The sequence below is a fragment of the Budorcas taxicolor genome, chromosome 4, assembly GCF_023091745.1.
Source record: "Budorcas taxicolor isolate Tak-1 chromosome 4, Takin1.1, whole genome shotgun sequence".
NCBI classification, from domain to species: domain Eukaryota; kingdom Metazoa; phylum Chordata; class Mammalia; order Artiodactyla; family Bovidae; genus Budorcas; species Budorcas taxicolor.
In genome coordinates this window covers 94,422,125-94,436,914 of record NC_068913.1, presented here as the reverse complement: position 1 = coordinate 94,436,914, position 14,790 = coordinate 94,422,125, and the positions used below count along the sequence as shown (strand labels likewise).

At 58.3% G+C, this 14,790-nt stretch overlaps 1 protein-coding gene across 1 annotated transcript; it reads left to right on the top strand.

The window, feature by feature from the left end:
* The first annotated feature begins 680 nt into the window (after window positions 1-680).
* IMPDH1 (inosine monophosphate dehydrogenase 1) lies at window positions 681-13,058 on the top strand. Its single transcript, XM_052638764.1, has 14 exons — window positions 681-814; window positions 2,990-3,038; window positions 5,518-5,619; window positions 5,764-5,838; window positions 6,117-6,323; window positions 6,472-6,559; window positions 7,444-7,643; window positions 8,277-8,367; window positions 8,612-8,707; window positions 9,761-9,904; window positions 9,998-10,142; window positions 10,696-10,839; window positions 10,968-11,051; window positions 12,296-13,058. Exons 1-14 carry the CDS (start codon window positions 717-719, stop codon window positions 12,315-12,317), a joined length of 1,545 nt encoding a protein of 514 aa, XP_052494724.1. The 5' UTR covers window positions 681-716; the 3' UTR covers window positions 12,318-13,058.
* Window positions 13,059-14,790: the final 1,732 nt, after the last annotated feature.

Here is a 14,790-nt window from a genome sequence, read left to right as displayed (position 1 = left end):
GGTTGTGGGGAGCAGGGTGGGTGTGCACTGCCGAGAGGGTATACAACCTCAGACTCCAGTGTGTTGGGCAGCTGCCGGCCCAAACCAGTTCCTCAGGGCTCCGGGCCCTGATTCAAGTCTGAGCCTTAGTCCTGGGGAAGATAAACCGTGTGAGAGGTTACCCTGGGACTAGGCAGCAGGGCCCCGGGGAGACTCATGCCCGCGGGGTCGGTGGCCTGGGTGGCCCAGGATGCTGGCCCTGGCGGAGGCGCTGCGGGGAACCTAAGAGGCTGGACTTGGAGCGGCCGAGGGGGCGTGTCCCGACCTGGCTCCGCCCCCTCCTCCGATGAACACACACGCCCTCCGCCGCCCCGGTTCCCAGCGGCCGCTGTGCCACTGCGGGCAGCCCTGGGCGTGCGCGCGGCGGCGGCGGCGGCTGGGCCGGGCTCCGCAGGGCTCTTTGTGCTGCTGGGGGCGGAGGCGGCGGGCTCCCGAGGGAGGGGCAGGAGGAGCAGGGGTGCGGGTGAGGGCGGTGCCCGGGGCCCGCCCCGCGGCTGCCGCAGCCCCCGCCCCCGGTCCGCCCAGCCCGCGGCGGCAGCGTGGCCGTGGTGCGGCGTCAGCAGCAGCAGCAGCAGCAGCAGCCTCGGCGGCGGCGGCGGCGGCGGCGGCGGCGGCAGCAGCAGCGGCGGGGCGGCCCGCGCGGGTGTTTATGTCGGGTCGCGGTGTCTCCTGGCAGCATGGCGGACTACCTGATCAGCGGCGGCACCGGTTACGTGCCCGAGGATGGGCTCACTGCGCAGCAGCTGTTCGCCAACGCCGACGGCCTCACTTACAAGTAAGCGCTGGGGGCCTCAGCCCCACCTGGGCGCGCACACCAACGCGCCGCGATCCTCCCAGGCCCCGGCCCTGCACGTGCGCCGCTCGCTTCTGGGTGACGCCCGCGTCCCCGGCCCGATTCGAGCCACTCGGGCAGCGGCGGGAGCGAGCGGGATTGGCGGGGGGTGGGGTGGGGGTGGGCGGGTGCGGGCAAGGCCGGGCCAGGGAAGGAAGGCGGCCCGCGCGGAGAGCAGACGGACGGACGTGGCACAGCGACATCGCGGCCCTCGGTGCCATGCCCCGTTCTGGCTAGATCCGGGTCCGGCCTGCCCCCTTCCTCTTTCCTCGGGGCATCTTGGCCGCATGAAGGGGGCACTGGGGGCGTGTGGGAACACGAGATGTGGTTCTGGAGACTTTTCCCAGACCTTGGTCCAGGACACTCTCACTCCCAGCGTCACTCTCAGCGTCCTGCTGAGGGCAGGAGTCGGGGCGGGGTGGGGGAGGGGGGGCCTGTTCAGGCAGCTGCTTGGGTGTTGCCCCCAGGAGATGCCCAGCTGGGCAGTTGAGATGGCTCTTTTTTTCCACCCTCCAGTCCAACCCACTTTCCACGTGTGCCCCTGCCTGCCTACAAGTTAGTTAGTACTGGTGTTCCTCACTTGGCCAGAGTATTCTTTGACCATCACCCACCCAAGCCCTCCCCACCCAGGATTTTTGAAGAAGACAAGACCATTTGCCTCTGGCTTAGTGTGTTTTTCCATGGGCCCTGGGCCAGTTGTCCTGCTGGCTGCAGGCCTGGCACTAGCTCTTCTCTTGGCTGCAGGACTGTGTCCATGCCAGGAAAGAGCATCAGGACCTGGGACCAGGGTGGGGTAGGGATGCTCTGAGCCAAGAGCATCCTTGTCCTGTCCCCTGCTAGCTCCTGCCTTTGCCTGTAAGCACTCCTGCCTGGCAGGCCGTTTCCCTGGACACCAGGATACCCAGTCACTCCTGAGGAGTGTCTCTTGCTTGTCTGCGTAGCTGAGATGTGGGCCAGGCAAGGGGTATGTGTGATACCTAGAAAATGCCAAGGGTCCCAGACTCCAGCATTTCTTCTCCTGCCTCTAAGTGAGCCACAGAGGCCTCTTCACTGTACAGAAGGGCTGCCAGGGGACAGGGGCAGTTAAGATGATTTCTTTGGTGGTCTTTGATGAAGTGGGATAGAGTATATATGATATATTTTTCAGTGGTGTCTCCCAGGAACATTTCCCAGGGAGTCGTTCTCCACCCTGGGGCAAATTAAAGACCCCACCCGTCCCTTCCACCCTGTAGCTTTTCCTTCCGGCCCTGGGGTGCCTGCTGCTTTCCTTAGTCCGGTTGGGAGTGTCCCTGAACACCCTGAGACGTTTACTTTTGGGCGTGTCTGTCAAGGCCCTGAGATTGCAGGCCTGTCAGGGCTCCTGGGCTGTGGCCCTGTGCTTTGCGGCACCTGGGTAGGCCTGTATCCCTCTTCTGGGGATTGCTGGGACCATGGCCCAGGTTAGTGTTGGCCACTGCCAGGCTTTGGCTGGGCCTCCTGTGTTGTGGTCCTAACTATAAGGCCCCTTCCTCTCATTTCCCATCCAGGCCGTGTCCGTTGGTTGCTCCAGTCCAACTGGGCAGAGCGTTAGGGATGCCTGCTCTGTTGGCATGCACCCCGTGCTCAGCCCCCTGGGGTCCCTTGGTGCCATTCTGAGCCCTGTGTGACTCAGCAGCCCCAGCACTGGGCTGAGCAGCTTGCCCTGTGCTGTGTGGTGTTCCTGCTGGGTGGCGCTCCTACACTGTTCTCAGGTGCATTCCGTGTTTATTTATCATCTCCTCGCCTCCAAGACTGAGAAGTTTTCCAGGGCAGACCCTGTGTCCGCTGTGTGCAGCCTTGTGGGAATGTCTGGGTCCCTTGATGAACTCTGAGCCCTCAAGGCAGTGGGTGTTTGGGGCCAGCTGCCCTGGTGGTGCCCCAGGACCGCAGAGTTTGTGCCACATTCGACTCTAGCTCTCTGGGCTGAGGTTGACAAGATACTAGCAGGGGGCACAAGGGTGTTTCAGTCCTGAACAGATCACAGGGTTCAGGTACTTGGCTCCTCTCCCTACCCACGCACTGCTTCCCCTGGTGTGGCAGGCCCTGCCCCTTTCAGGAACCCCCTCCTCACCCAGTAATGCTCACTTCCTTTCTTCACAGCGACTTCCTGATTCTCCCAGGATTCATAGACTTCACAGCTGATGAGGTGGTGAGTAAAGGGCAGAGGGGCCGTGTGTGTGGTGTAGTGCACTGATCTCTGGCTCAGGGGTGTGGGAGAGAGATTTTTCTGGGGAAGGTGGTGGATGTAGCCATTTGTGCTGTGGGCAGTGGATTATGCCTGATGGGTTAAAGGCAGTGATGGGGATTTGGTGGGATCCTGAAAGGTGGATCTGGCCCGGGGCCTGCAGTGAAGTTCAGAAAGGCTCAGGGAGGGTGTGGGGTGGATGTAGGTGTGGCTGCTTTATTACTTACTGGATTTCTTCTGAAGTGCTAAGCAAAGATATCCTAGAAGCCAGTAAAATTATGGAAACTTTGGAAGAGGTGGACAAACTTGTTTGTGGATCCATGACTTAGAAGAACTGGTGAGAGGATCTGAAGAAGTTAGATTGTGATCTAATACAAGGAAACAGTGCTTCTCTTAACCAGCGGGGCTTAGGAATAAACCGAGTGGATGACCAATATCCTTTATACTATTAACATATGACAACCCAAGTTTCCCTGGTGGCACAGTGTTTGAGAATCTGCACGCTAATGCAGGAGACACAGGTTCGATTACTGGTCCGGGAAGATTCCATACGCCTCAGAGCAACTGAGCCCGTGCACCACAACTACTGAACCAGCGAACCACGACTACTTAGCCTGCACACCTAAAGCCTGTGCTCTGCAACAAGAAAAGCCGAAATGAGAAGCCCTCCCACCACAACGCAGAGTAGCCCCTGCTCCCCACAGCTAGAGAAAGCCCATGTGTAGCAAGGAAGACCAAGCACAGCCAAAAAAAGTTTTTTTAAAAAATAAAATTTAAAAAATATGCAACAACAGTATAGGAGGCTAAATGCTAATGGGTGTTAGTCCTTTCATGGGAAAGTTATCCTATGATGAATTAGTGTGCATTTTAAAAAAAGTTTTTCTGTTGCTGTTATCATTAATATTTATTCAGGTTTGATTCTTATGGAATGCCAGAGGGCCTGAATGTGCCCAGATCTTTTATATGTTGGGGAAGCTCACATCCAGCTTGTGTGGTCAGTGCTGACCCAGACAGATTGTTAAGGGGACATTAGGACTATTCTGGATATTCCCTTTGTGATAGCAACCTGGAAGCCTTCTTGGTTTGGCTGTTCAGTTTCACAAAGTGAAAGTGAGCAGCCTGGCCTTGTGCTGGTGCTTCCCTGGTGGCTGAAATGGTAAAGAATCTGCCTGCAATGCAGAAGTCCTAGGTCCGATCCCTGAGTTGGGAAGATCCCCTGGAGAAGGGAATGGCAACCCCCTGCAGTACTCTTACCTAGAGAATCCCTATGGACAGAGGGTCCCGGTGGGCTACAGTCCATGGGGTCACAAAGAGTTGGACACAGCTGAGCGACTAACACTTGACTTTGTCCCAGATCCTGGGCAGAGTGCAAGGAAGAGAGGGATGGAACAAGCCCACTGGCCATCAAGGGTCTCCTTCCTTTGGTCTATGTCAGGAGGCTGTGGCTCTTCTGCGCTAGGATAAGCAAGGAGAACAGGGAGTTTTCTAGACTGCAGGGCCGAGGTTCTCGGTCCGGCTCTGGCAACAGACTGTTGGGGTCCTTGAGTCTCCAGAAAGTTACGTAGCAAAGTCTGTGTCTGGGGGTTTGGGGGCCTAGGATCCACAGCTGTTAGCCTGAATCTCGGAGGCGTCTGCGGTCCAGCCTTATCTACTGCTCACAGGCAGATACTTCCTGAATACCCTGCCATCTTGACCTCTCCTCTGAGCTATGGACAGGCAGTCACCTTCTCCCAAGATGGGCGGCCTAATAGACTCCTTCCCATGCCTCCATCTCACCAGGCCCCAGAATCTCCCACCTGGACCTGTCAGCAGTCTCCCTAGTGGTCTCTCTGTCTAGACCTTGTCACCCTAATCCCGTCTTCACATTGGAGCCCGAACCACCTCTTTAAAACATAAATCAGATCATGTCTTTCTTCTGCTTGTGGTCCTTCAGTGGCTTCTCATCACAAAATCGAATCCAAGCTCCTCTGCAAGGCTTTCAAGGCTATACATCCTTGCCCCCCTCCCCTCCCCGTCTCTCTCCCTTCCCTCTACTCTGCTAGCTTTTTCTTTCTTAAATGCACCTCAGGGAGAACTGGAATCAGAGGCAGGGTTTCACACACAGTTCCCTCGGCCTGGAAAAACAGACTCCTGGACTTTTACTTGTCTAGTCAGCCCCTCAAGAAGGAGGTTTTACCAACCACCACATTCTTCCTCCAGTGGCCACTCTGCCTCTTGCTTTTCTTTGGAGACTTCATCCCAACTGGAATCATCTTGGATACGTTTCGTGTGTGTCATTTTTCTTTCCAAGTAGAATGTAAGCCCCAGAGGAGGTAGCAGAGGCCTCATTCGCTTTGCTCACTGCTGTATCCCCAGGGTCGGTGCCAGGCACACGCAGAAGCTCAGTAAGTGTTTGTTGAATGAATGATAAAACTTTTCACATAGACCACGTCTCCACCCTCAGGACCTGACTTCAGCCCTGACTCGAAAGATCACACTAAAGACGCCACTCATCTCATCCCCCATGGACACTGTGACAGAGGCTGACATGGCCATCGCGATGGCTGTGAGTTGGGCACAGGGGTGGGGACCCCAGGGCCGGGAGGACTGAGCAGGGTAGGCTGAACGTCAGGAGGAATTGGAATCAGAGGTGGGGTTGGCAGAGTGAGGACGACTGGCTGACTCTAGCTGTACTTTCCTTCTACCCCAGCTGATGGGCGGTATCGGTTTCATTCACCACAACTGCACTCCAGAGTTCCAGGCCAATGAAGTGCGGAAGGTCAAGGCAAGTACTAGGCCCGCTCCCATGAGAAGATGCCCTCTGGTGGTCCCCTGCCTCACAGACCCTCGCCCCTCCCCAAACCCCCATTGCCAGCTCTGTGGGCCCGTGCGCTCCCTGGCTGATTCCTGTGGGGTCTTGTCTGCCCTTCCAGTGAGGGCACAGGGCTCAGCCTTTATTTTCCCGCTGGCTTCTTGCCCCAGTACATTCTGTCCCCTGTGGCCAGACTGTACACCATCTCCAGCTTTCTTCCAGCCTTTTCCTTCCCCTATCTCTGCCCTCAGAAGTTTGAACAGGGCTTCATCACAGACCCGGTGGTGCTAAGCCCCTCGAACACTGTGGGCGACGTGCTGGAGGCCAAGATCCGGCATGGCTTCTCAGGCATCCCCATCACTGAGACGGGCACCATGGGCAGCAAACTGGTGGGCATCGTCACCTCCCGAGACATTGACTTCCTTGCCGAGAAGGACCACACCACCCTTCTCAGTGAGGTACCTGCAGGGCGGGGGGGCATGGCTGGGGCAGAGAGGACCCCAGCTCCGGGGCCTCAGGCTGGTGCCTGGACCAGGGACCAGAGGGAGGCCTGGCTCCCTTCTCTCTCACCTGCCAACCTGCAGGCAAATGTTCCTGGCCCCACAGGTGATGACCCCGCGGAATGAGCTGGTGGTGGCTCCAGCGGGTGTGACATTGAAAGAGGCAAATGAGATTCTGCAGCGCAGCAAGAAAGGTACAAGGGAGCAGGTGGAAAATGCACCCCCACCCTCCTCCCATCAGAGCCCCCTTTTGCTTCACAGCTTTGCAAGTTGTCCTTGCAACTGGGCTGGGCCTCGGGGAAGGTCTGAATAACCTCAGACTGGAGCATGATTCCCGAGGTCTCTTTCCTGGCTTAGGAAATCCCATCCCTTATTTGGCGTCTTCACAGTATGTTTCTCACAACAGCTCGTTCTGTGAAACGCTCATCATGAAGAAAGGGCACCGTGGTCCTAGAAAGTTGGAAAATGCATCTGTGTCCCCATCTGGCATAAGGAATGGTTCATTACTTTATCAAGGGCTCTGAGAAGTCCTGCAGTTAAATTCATTTGCCAGTGGGGGCATTTGACATAGTATTCATTCAGTTCAGTTCAGTCGCTCAGTCGTGTCCGACTCTTTGCGACCCCATGAATTGCAGCACGCCAGGCCTCCCTTAGGTCCCTACGGGAGCCACTGGGAAATGCCCCCGTGGCCCAGGCTGGATCGTCCTCAGGGGTAGCAGTGGACAGGACACATGTTCCCCCCTGCAGGAGAGTCTCACGTTTGTGCCCTGGCTAGGAGGTTTCGACCACTGTGGCCTGTGGCCCAGCAGGTGAAGTGCTGCCAGTGCGCAGGGGCTGCCCACGGAGTCCAGCCTAGCCACAGGGCAGGAAGAGCTCCAGGAACCGGGTTTCTTTGCTTCCTGTTCCTTGGGCAGAGGGCCAGGTCCCTCGGAACACTTCCTGGGTGGGTGCTATCACGTAGTGGTGGCTTTGGGTACTGCAGGGGAATCTCTGGCCTGGTCTATTTTCATCCTCATTACCCATCCTACCCGACCTCCAGAAGCCTGTTCCTCCATCTCACTCCTGCGTTCCTTGTCAGGGAAGCTGCCCATTGTCAATGATCGAGACGAGTTAGTGGCCATCATTGCCCGCACTGACCTGAAGAAGAACCGGGACTACCCCCTGGCTTCCAAGGATTCCCACAAGCAGCTGCTGTGCGGGGCGGCTGTGGGCACCCGTGAGGATGACAAATACCGCCTGGACCTGCTCACCCAGGCGGGCGCCGATGTCATAGTGCTGGTAGGGGCACTGCCCTGGAGAAGGGGCGGTTCAGTGGAGTCTGCACTTAGGAAGACCCAGCTTCACCTCTAATTAAGCCCAGTGACAGAACTGGGAGGGTCACTGGGACTCTGACAGCTTAGAACAAACTGAGGAGCCTCTGGGGGCACTCTGCACTTACATAACATGACCCTGATGTTTATCGCACTCATTGAGTGCGATGGCTCACCAGGTGCCTCACTGAGAACTTTATGTAGGTGAACTCAGGTAATCCTCATAGATGTACAGTCACCAAGCCCATTTGTTAGGTGGGAAAACTGAGGTTCAAGAGGTTAAGTAATTTAGTTAGTGAGTTGGTGGGAACAGAATATGACCCCAGGTGCCATCTCTTTGCTGTGAGGACCGGTCCATATTGTGGGTATGAGGGGGCTTTGTCTTCCCTGCAACTATCCATGAGTGATGCTTACCCTTTGTGGGGGAGGCAAGCCCCTTTGAGAATCTGCTGAGAATTGTCTAGTGACTGCCCAGAAAAAGACAGAGATGCATTCTCATAGGGCTTTCATTGGTTTGTTCACTCAAAACCCCCCAAACTCCCCTCCCTCAGTGAGGGCCCTCAGCCTCCACCCCTCAACTTTCCTGGTCCCCTTCCCACAGGACTCATCCCAAGGGAACTCTGTGTATCAGATTGCCATGGTACACTACATTAAGCAGAAGTACCCACACCTCCAGGTGATTGGGGGGAATGGTGAGTGCAGGGTCCCTGCTCACATCCTGGCCCTCGCCCCCCACTGTGTAACCTCTCCGTGTCACTTGGCATCCCCTGGTGGTGGCGTTGCTCCTGGTATGGGAGGCCGGGGGCTGTAGGAATGGGCTTTGGTCACAGTAGGTGTGGGGGGTGGGTATGGACTGGGGTCCCAGGACGCCCTTGGGCAGGGCAGGGGCAACCCATCCTGACACTCTTCCTCCCCTCCGACTGCCCCTCTCCCCAGTGGTGACAGCCGCTCAGGCCAAGAACCTGATTGACGCTGGTGTGGACGGGCTGCGTGTGGGCATGGGCTGCGGCTCCATCTGCATCACCCAGGAAGGTGAGTGTCAGGAGGAGTGTGGGTGGCTGCACTTGGAACGCCCTCTGGCCTTTAGCAGGCCCCCGGGCCTCACTCTCCTGCCATGAGAGTGTGCAGAGTGCTCGCTCAGCCAGGCCCCTTCTTGGGGTTCAAGTGACCCAGGCTCAGACTGACTGTTTAGCCCACTGACTTGCGGGGAGACAGGTATCTGAGGCGGTGACTGTAAGTTTTTGGTGTGCGTCAGTCTGCTTCTCAGATTCTGGTCTGGGAAGCCCAATTGGTGGGCCCAGGACTGAGGTATGTGGTCCCTCTAGTGAGGGTGATGTCTCCCAAATGCTGCACAACCTGTTTGGTCTTTAAGCCTCTGCTTTTAACTGTCTGGGCCTCCCTGGTGACTCAGATGGTAAAGAATCTGCCTGCAATGTGGGAGACCAGGGTTCAATACCAGTTTGGGAAGATCCCCTGAAGGAGGATGTGGCAACCCACTCCATTCCACCTCTGTATTAGCTGACCCCTGAGGTGAGATGTAGGCCTTTTCTATAAATTAAGAAATGTTAGTTGAGCACCTACTGTGTGTCAGGTGTTGTTCTAAATCTTGGGGATATAAAAAGAACAAAACAGAGGTACAGGCAGAGGAGACTTCTTTCCTCCTTTATCTAGCCTTGCATCCATCCATTCCCTAGATATGTGCCGGTTTCTTAGAATTCTCACTTAGAAATCAAATACTTAAGAGCCTTGGACAATGAAACTTAAAGAAATGCAAACCAATATCCCAAAGGAGGCTGTGAGTACCTAACCCTAGTAACAGTGAAGGGGAGCTAGTGTGTGGAGAGAGGCGAGGCTGAGGTCAGTACTGATGCAGCCGCTGGTGTCCCCATAGGGCTCTTGTAGGTGAGGAGGTCCAGGTTCCTGGAATGACATTTACCCTACTGCTGTTGTTATTTTTATTTGCCACGTGAACATCCAGAGCGGTCCTTTTCCCCAAGTGGAGGTAGGGCGCAAGGCGCGAGAGGCCTGTTCTTGGCCCCTGTTGCTGTTGACGCTGTTGACACCTGTCTTGTGTACTGTCCCCAGTGATGGCCTGTGGTCGGCCCCAGGGCACTGCCGTGTACAAGGTGGCTGAGTACGCCCGGCGCTTCGGGGTCCCAGTCATAGCCGACGGCGGCATCCAGACTGTGGGGCACGTGGTCAAGGCGCTGGCCCTCGGAGCCTCCACAGGTGAGCGGGCAGGTCCTCTGGGGATGGGGCAGGCTGGCGAGGGGTGGTCGGAGGGCCCGGGGGCTAGAGACCCTGACCCCCCGACCGCTGCAGTGATGATGGGCTCCCTGCTTGCGGCCACCACGGAGGCCCCCGGCGAATACTTCTTCTCGGATGGTGTGAGGCTCAAGAAGTACCGCGGCATGGGCTCGCTGGACGCCATGGAGAAGAGCAGCAGCAGCCAGAAACGCTACTTCAGGTGCCTGCCCCCCCCCACCCCTCCCCCGGCCTTGGGCCAGCACATCGGCCCCCAGGCCTTCAGGTCTGCACGGACCCTCTGACTTCCCACGGTGGCACCCAGCCTCCATATTACAGCTCTGGAAGCCGAGGCACAGGGTAACGAGTCGCAGGCCCAAGACAGTGCCAGGGCCCCCTGACTAGGAACCCACACTTATTTATGCTATAGCACAGAGAGTAACAGCTTTAGGGGTCGTTCTGGGGCTTCCCAGGGGGCGCAGGTGGTAAAGAACATGCCTGCCAATGCAGGAGACATAAGCAACCCAGGTTCGATCCCTGGGTTGGGAAGATCCCCTGCAGGAGGGCATGGCAACCCACTCCAGCATTCTTGGCTGGAGAATCCCATGAACAGAGGAGCCTGGAGGGCTACAGTCCATGGGATTGCAGAGTCGGACACAACTGAAGGACTGAGCATGCCTGCTGGCTAGTAGCCCCTCTGCCAGTACCCTCGAGAGGTGGAGTGGGGTCCCCTGAGCCCTGGGCAGTGGGGCTCAGGCTTCCCGCCCTCCACGCAGCGAGGGAGACAAGGTGAAGATCGCGCAGGGCGTCTCGGGCTCCATCCAGGACAAAGGCTCCATTCAGAAGTTTGTGCCCTACCTCATAGCGGGCATCCAGCACGGCTGCCAGGACATCGGGGCCCGGAGCCTGTCTGTCCTGCGGTGAGTGTGGTGACTCGAGGGCCGCAGGTGGGAGGCGAGTGGGAGGCTCCTGGCGCCCCCCTCGCTTCCTTTCTCTGTCTCTCCTCCCTGCTTTCTGCCCCTGACTGGCGCCATCTCCCTGCTGGCAGGTCCATGATGTACTCAGGAGAGCTCAAGTTTGAGAAGCGGACCATGTCGGCCCAGATCGAGGGCGGCGTCCACGGCCTGCACTCGTAAGTGCGGCGGCCTCCCGGCCCTGGCTGGCTGGCCCTGGGTCCGGCAGGCGGGGCCGTTGTTCAGAGGCTGAGCCGAGGTTTCAGGGATGGAGGCTGTGGCATGGTGACCCCAGCACCCTCTCCTTCAGGGCCTGGCCTGCCCTTTAGCTCCCCAATGCAGGCAGGCCCTCCCCTCCCCTCGGGTGTCTCACCCCCCGACCCCGAGCTGGGCACGGGAGACGTGACCACTTGTTCCTCCCAGCTTCCTAGCCCTTGCTTGCTCAGAAGCTTGGTGGCTGGTCGCAGGGCTAGCGGTGCTGGGCTCTCGCTGGTGGTGGCACCAAGCAGGCCGGTGGAGGCTGGGGGCACAAGCCCTTGGTAGGGAGAAGGGCAGAGAGACCAACGCCAGTGCTGGGGCGACCATGGGAGGGGGTAGCGCTAGTTGGCAGCAGTAGTTGCAGGCATGCAGCCCCACCCTGATCGAGAGGGCCTGTCCCCCTAGGCAGAGGCGGGCATCTAACCTGTGTCTCTTTCTGCCCCATCCTCCCATAGCTATACCTTTCTGCCGTGTAAGTAACTGCGCTGCCCGGGGCCAAGCGTAGAGTAGAGCAGGGGGCAGTCTGGGTGGGGCCTGGGCTGGGGTGGGGGGCGTTGGGCTGGGGGTGGAGCTGGGGTGTCATCATGGGACTTGGACTGTAGGACTAGCATCGTGGTGGGGGCAGCTGGCCTTGGCCTCCCCTGCAGGGGAAATGTCCCCTCCTGGGGTGCAGAGAGGCGCCCCTGACCACAGGCCTGAGGCTGTCCTGTCTGGGACTGGACCCAGTGACCACAGGGGGCTCAGGCCACTGCACCTGCAGGGGTGGGTGGAGATGTGAGCGGCAGAACCCCGGCTTGGCCTGACCTCTTCCTGTGAGGATGGGCTGTGCTGTCCTTAGCCGCCTCCACCCCGGCCCTGAGGACAGACTTTCCACCAGCTGCGGCCCGAGGAGCATGGCTGTCTCTGGGCCTGGCCTGCCTCTTCCGGGAGCCTTGGCCTGAAGTGGATGAACAGAGGCACTGGGCTTGCTTCCTGTCCCTTCCCACCCCCTCCCCTACCCCCAACCGTGGCTGAGGGGCAGGGGCTTCAGCAGCAGCTCACTGCCTCCCCTGAGTCTGGGGGCCACCTGGCAGCCCAGGGCCAGCCTGGGCAAGGGGCTCTGGGAAGGCGGGGCCCACTTCCCGCACGCCCACTCTGGGTTTTCACTCTGCCTTTGTGCCCACAGTTACGAGAAGCGGCTGTACTGAGGATGGTGCCGGCGGCCGAGTTGGTGGAGGAGGCATGCCCCAGGGCCCCGCTTTGGGCGCAGCCTCCCTCCGTAACTGAGCAGTCCACAGACTTGCACTGCTGGTTCCCCAGCTCCTTTTCCAGGGGGAGAGGCAGGGGTGGGCCCTGAGTGTCCACGGCCCTTCCTTGGGCCTCCCCCTGCCCCCCACTTCCCCCCCAGCCCCATCCACCCCCGCAGAGTCAGGACTGCTCCCGGGCTAGCTTGCCCTGGGAGTCCTCCCAGGTTCCCTGTTCTTCAGCGCCCCCTGAGCCCAGCCAGCCTGGACTCTCAGGCCCTGCGCCTGCCTCAGGTCTTTCTCGCTGCAGCCTGCTCCGGCCCGGCTCCCACCCCTGGGATCAGTGGCCCCTCCTGGCTTCTCCCGTAGGGCACCCCCCCACCCCAAAAATGGTGCTCTCTTGGCCTGCCTCCGGCCCCTTCCCAGGCTGCTGCGCCCTCAGCCGTGGGGCACTACTGGGCTCCTGACCTAGGCCGGAGGGAGGTCTCTACCCCCTACCCCTTGCTGGGACTCCCCAGCCCTGCTCCTCAGGCTGCCCGTCCCTGGCCCTGGGGAGGAGGCTGCCCACCATTCCTGACTGGCCCCCATCCCCGGGTGTACCGTCCCTGCCCTGTCTTCTCAGCTGCAGTCGAAGGCTTTAACTTTGCACACTTTGGGGGCCACAGTTGCGTCATTGTATGTTAAAATAATCTGAATAAATCAAGAGGTTTCAGCGCCTCTGCCGTCTCGTCTCCATCCCCTGTCCACGGGACTGCTGGCGCCATCCCAGTGGGAAGCCAGAGCCCAGAGCGCCATCAGAGCTGGGCTGCGGGGGCCGCCAGGCTGAGCCTCCCCAGGAAGGTGGCGAGGGTGCTGCTGTACTCCAGGGGGTGCTGGCGCAGGTGGGCCGCATGGCGCGAGGTCTCCCAGGCCTGCACCCATACCGGCATGCCCAGCTGCTGCCAGGTGGCCAGCAGCTCCTGCAGGCGGGCACTGTCGCAGAGGGGATCGTCCAGGCTATAGAAGACAAGCGTCGGGGGCCTGACGGGTGGCTGCCGGAACGCGCCCACCGCAGCCTCGTAATGCCGGATGGTGCAGCTGGGACACAGGTGGAAGTAGAACGTGGCTGTGGCCCTGACCACTGGGCCCAGGGCCTGCAGCTTCATCAGCTGAGACACACCTGTGGGTTCCAGGAGGAGGGGGTCAGCGCCTGTTGTCATATGTGGCTCAGGCCCTGCTTCCTGGGAGCGGGGGGCACTGACACACGGACTGCTGAGGATCCCTAGAGCTGGGGGTCCTGGGATATAAACATTGCCTTCTCTGCCTTTGTTGTAGTTGGTCAGTGGGCACCCAGCTGTCCCACCTGGTACACACACCATTCTGGACAGAGGCAAGGAAGGTGGCCTGGGAATGCTCTAGTGACAGGACGGAGCAGAGGGCAGAAGGCCCTAGTTGTGAGTAGTGGAAAGCTGGAAACAGCCCCATGACTGCCAGGGAGGGGTGGCCTCAGCCCACACTTGGCCTGCTGGTCCCTGCCTTCTCCCAGGCCATTCCTAAAAGAGCCATGTGGTCAGGACCCAGCCTCTCTCTCTCTGGTATTTTCCAGCTTTGTGACATCTTCAGGGATGAAAAGGAAAGATCTAGGTGGTAAGACAGTTGGGTGGGTTCAGAATTGGTTCAACAACTGCTCCTGGAGTTGGAAAGTGACTGGGTCATTGCGAGTCCCCTGAGGCCTTATGCCCTGGAATCTGTGGCCTTGGAGAGCACCTTGGAGTCTGAGGTGACCTGATTGGGTGGGAGAAGGAAATCCAGATACCCAGGGATGGTAAAAGATAAGAGGGGATGGACCAGAACAAGGCTGTTTCACAGTTTGTCTTGCACATTGCTTTACAAAAACCATACAGGAAGCAGTTTGACCAGCAATTGAAAAGATCTAAGGGTTTTTAGAGAAATGCCAAGTCACTCTGCATCAAGGGTGAATTCTCCTTTTGAGCTAGACCTAACTGGTCAATTAGAACTGACCCATGGGATGGTTTTTTTGATTGTTGTTTAGTCATTAATTGAAGGTGTTAGTTGCTCAGTCCTGTCCAACTCTTTGTGATCCTACGGACTGTAGCCCACCAGGCTCCTCTGTCCATGGAATTCTCCAGGCAAGAATACTGCGGTGGGTAGCCAATCCCTTACTCCAGGGGATCTTCCCAACCCAGGGATCAGACCCAAGTATTCCACATTATAGGCAGATTCTTTACTAAATTGTGTCCAGCTCTTTTGTGAGCGGTTACTTTGTCACTTGAGGTATGTTAGTTTGGTCCTTCTAGAGGAAGTTAGAGCACAGTGGTCCCGAAACTATGGCGTGTAACAGAAACCACCTAGATCTAGGACCTAGAGGCCCAGGCTCATGGAAGTAGGATTCAGCACCAGGCGATTCTGATACTCACCAAAGTTTCAGAATCAGTTT

Bases quoted from the DNA above. Each gene is read 5' to 3' on its own strand.
- IMPDH1 (XM_052638764.1), top strand. From the start codon at position 717: ATGGCGGACTACCTGATCAGCGGCGGCACCGGTTACGTGCCCGAGGAT. The intron at 3,039-5,517 runs GTGAGTAAAGGG...CTCCACCCTCAG, and splicing joins ACTTCACAGCTGATGAGGTG to GACCTGACTTCAGCCCTGAC. The intron at 6,324-6,471 runs GTACCTGCAGGG...CTGGCCCCACAG, and splicing joins ACACCACCCTTCTCAGTGAG to GTGATGACCCCGCGGAATGA.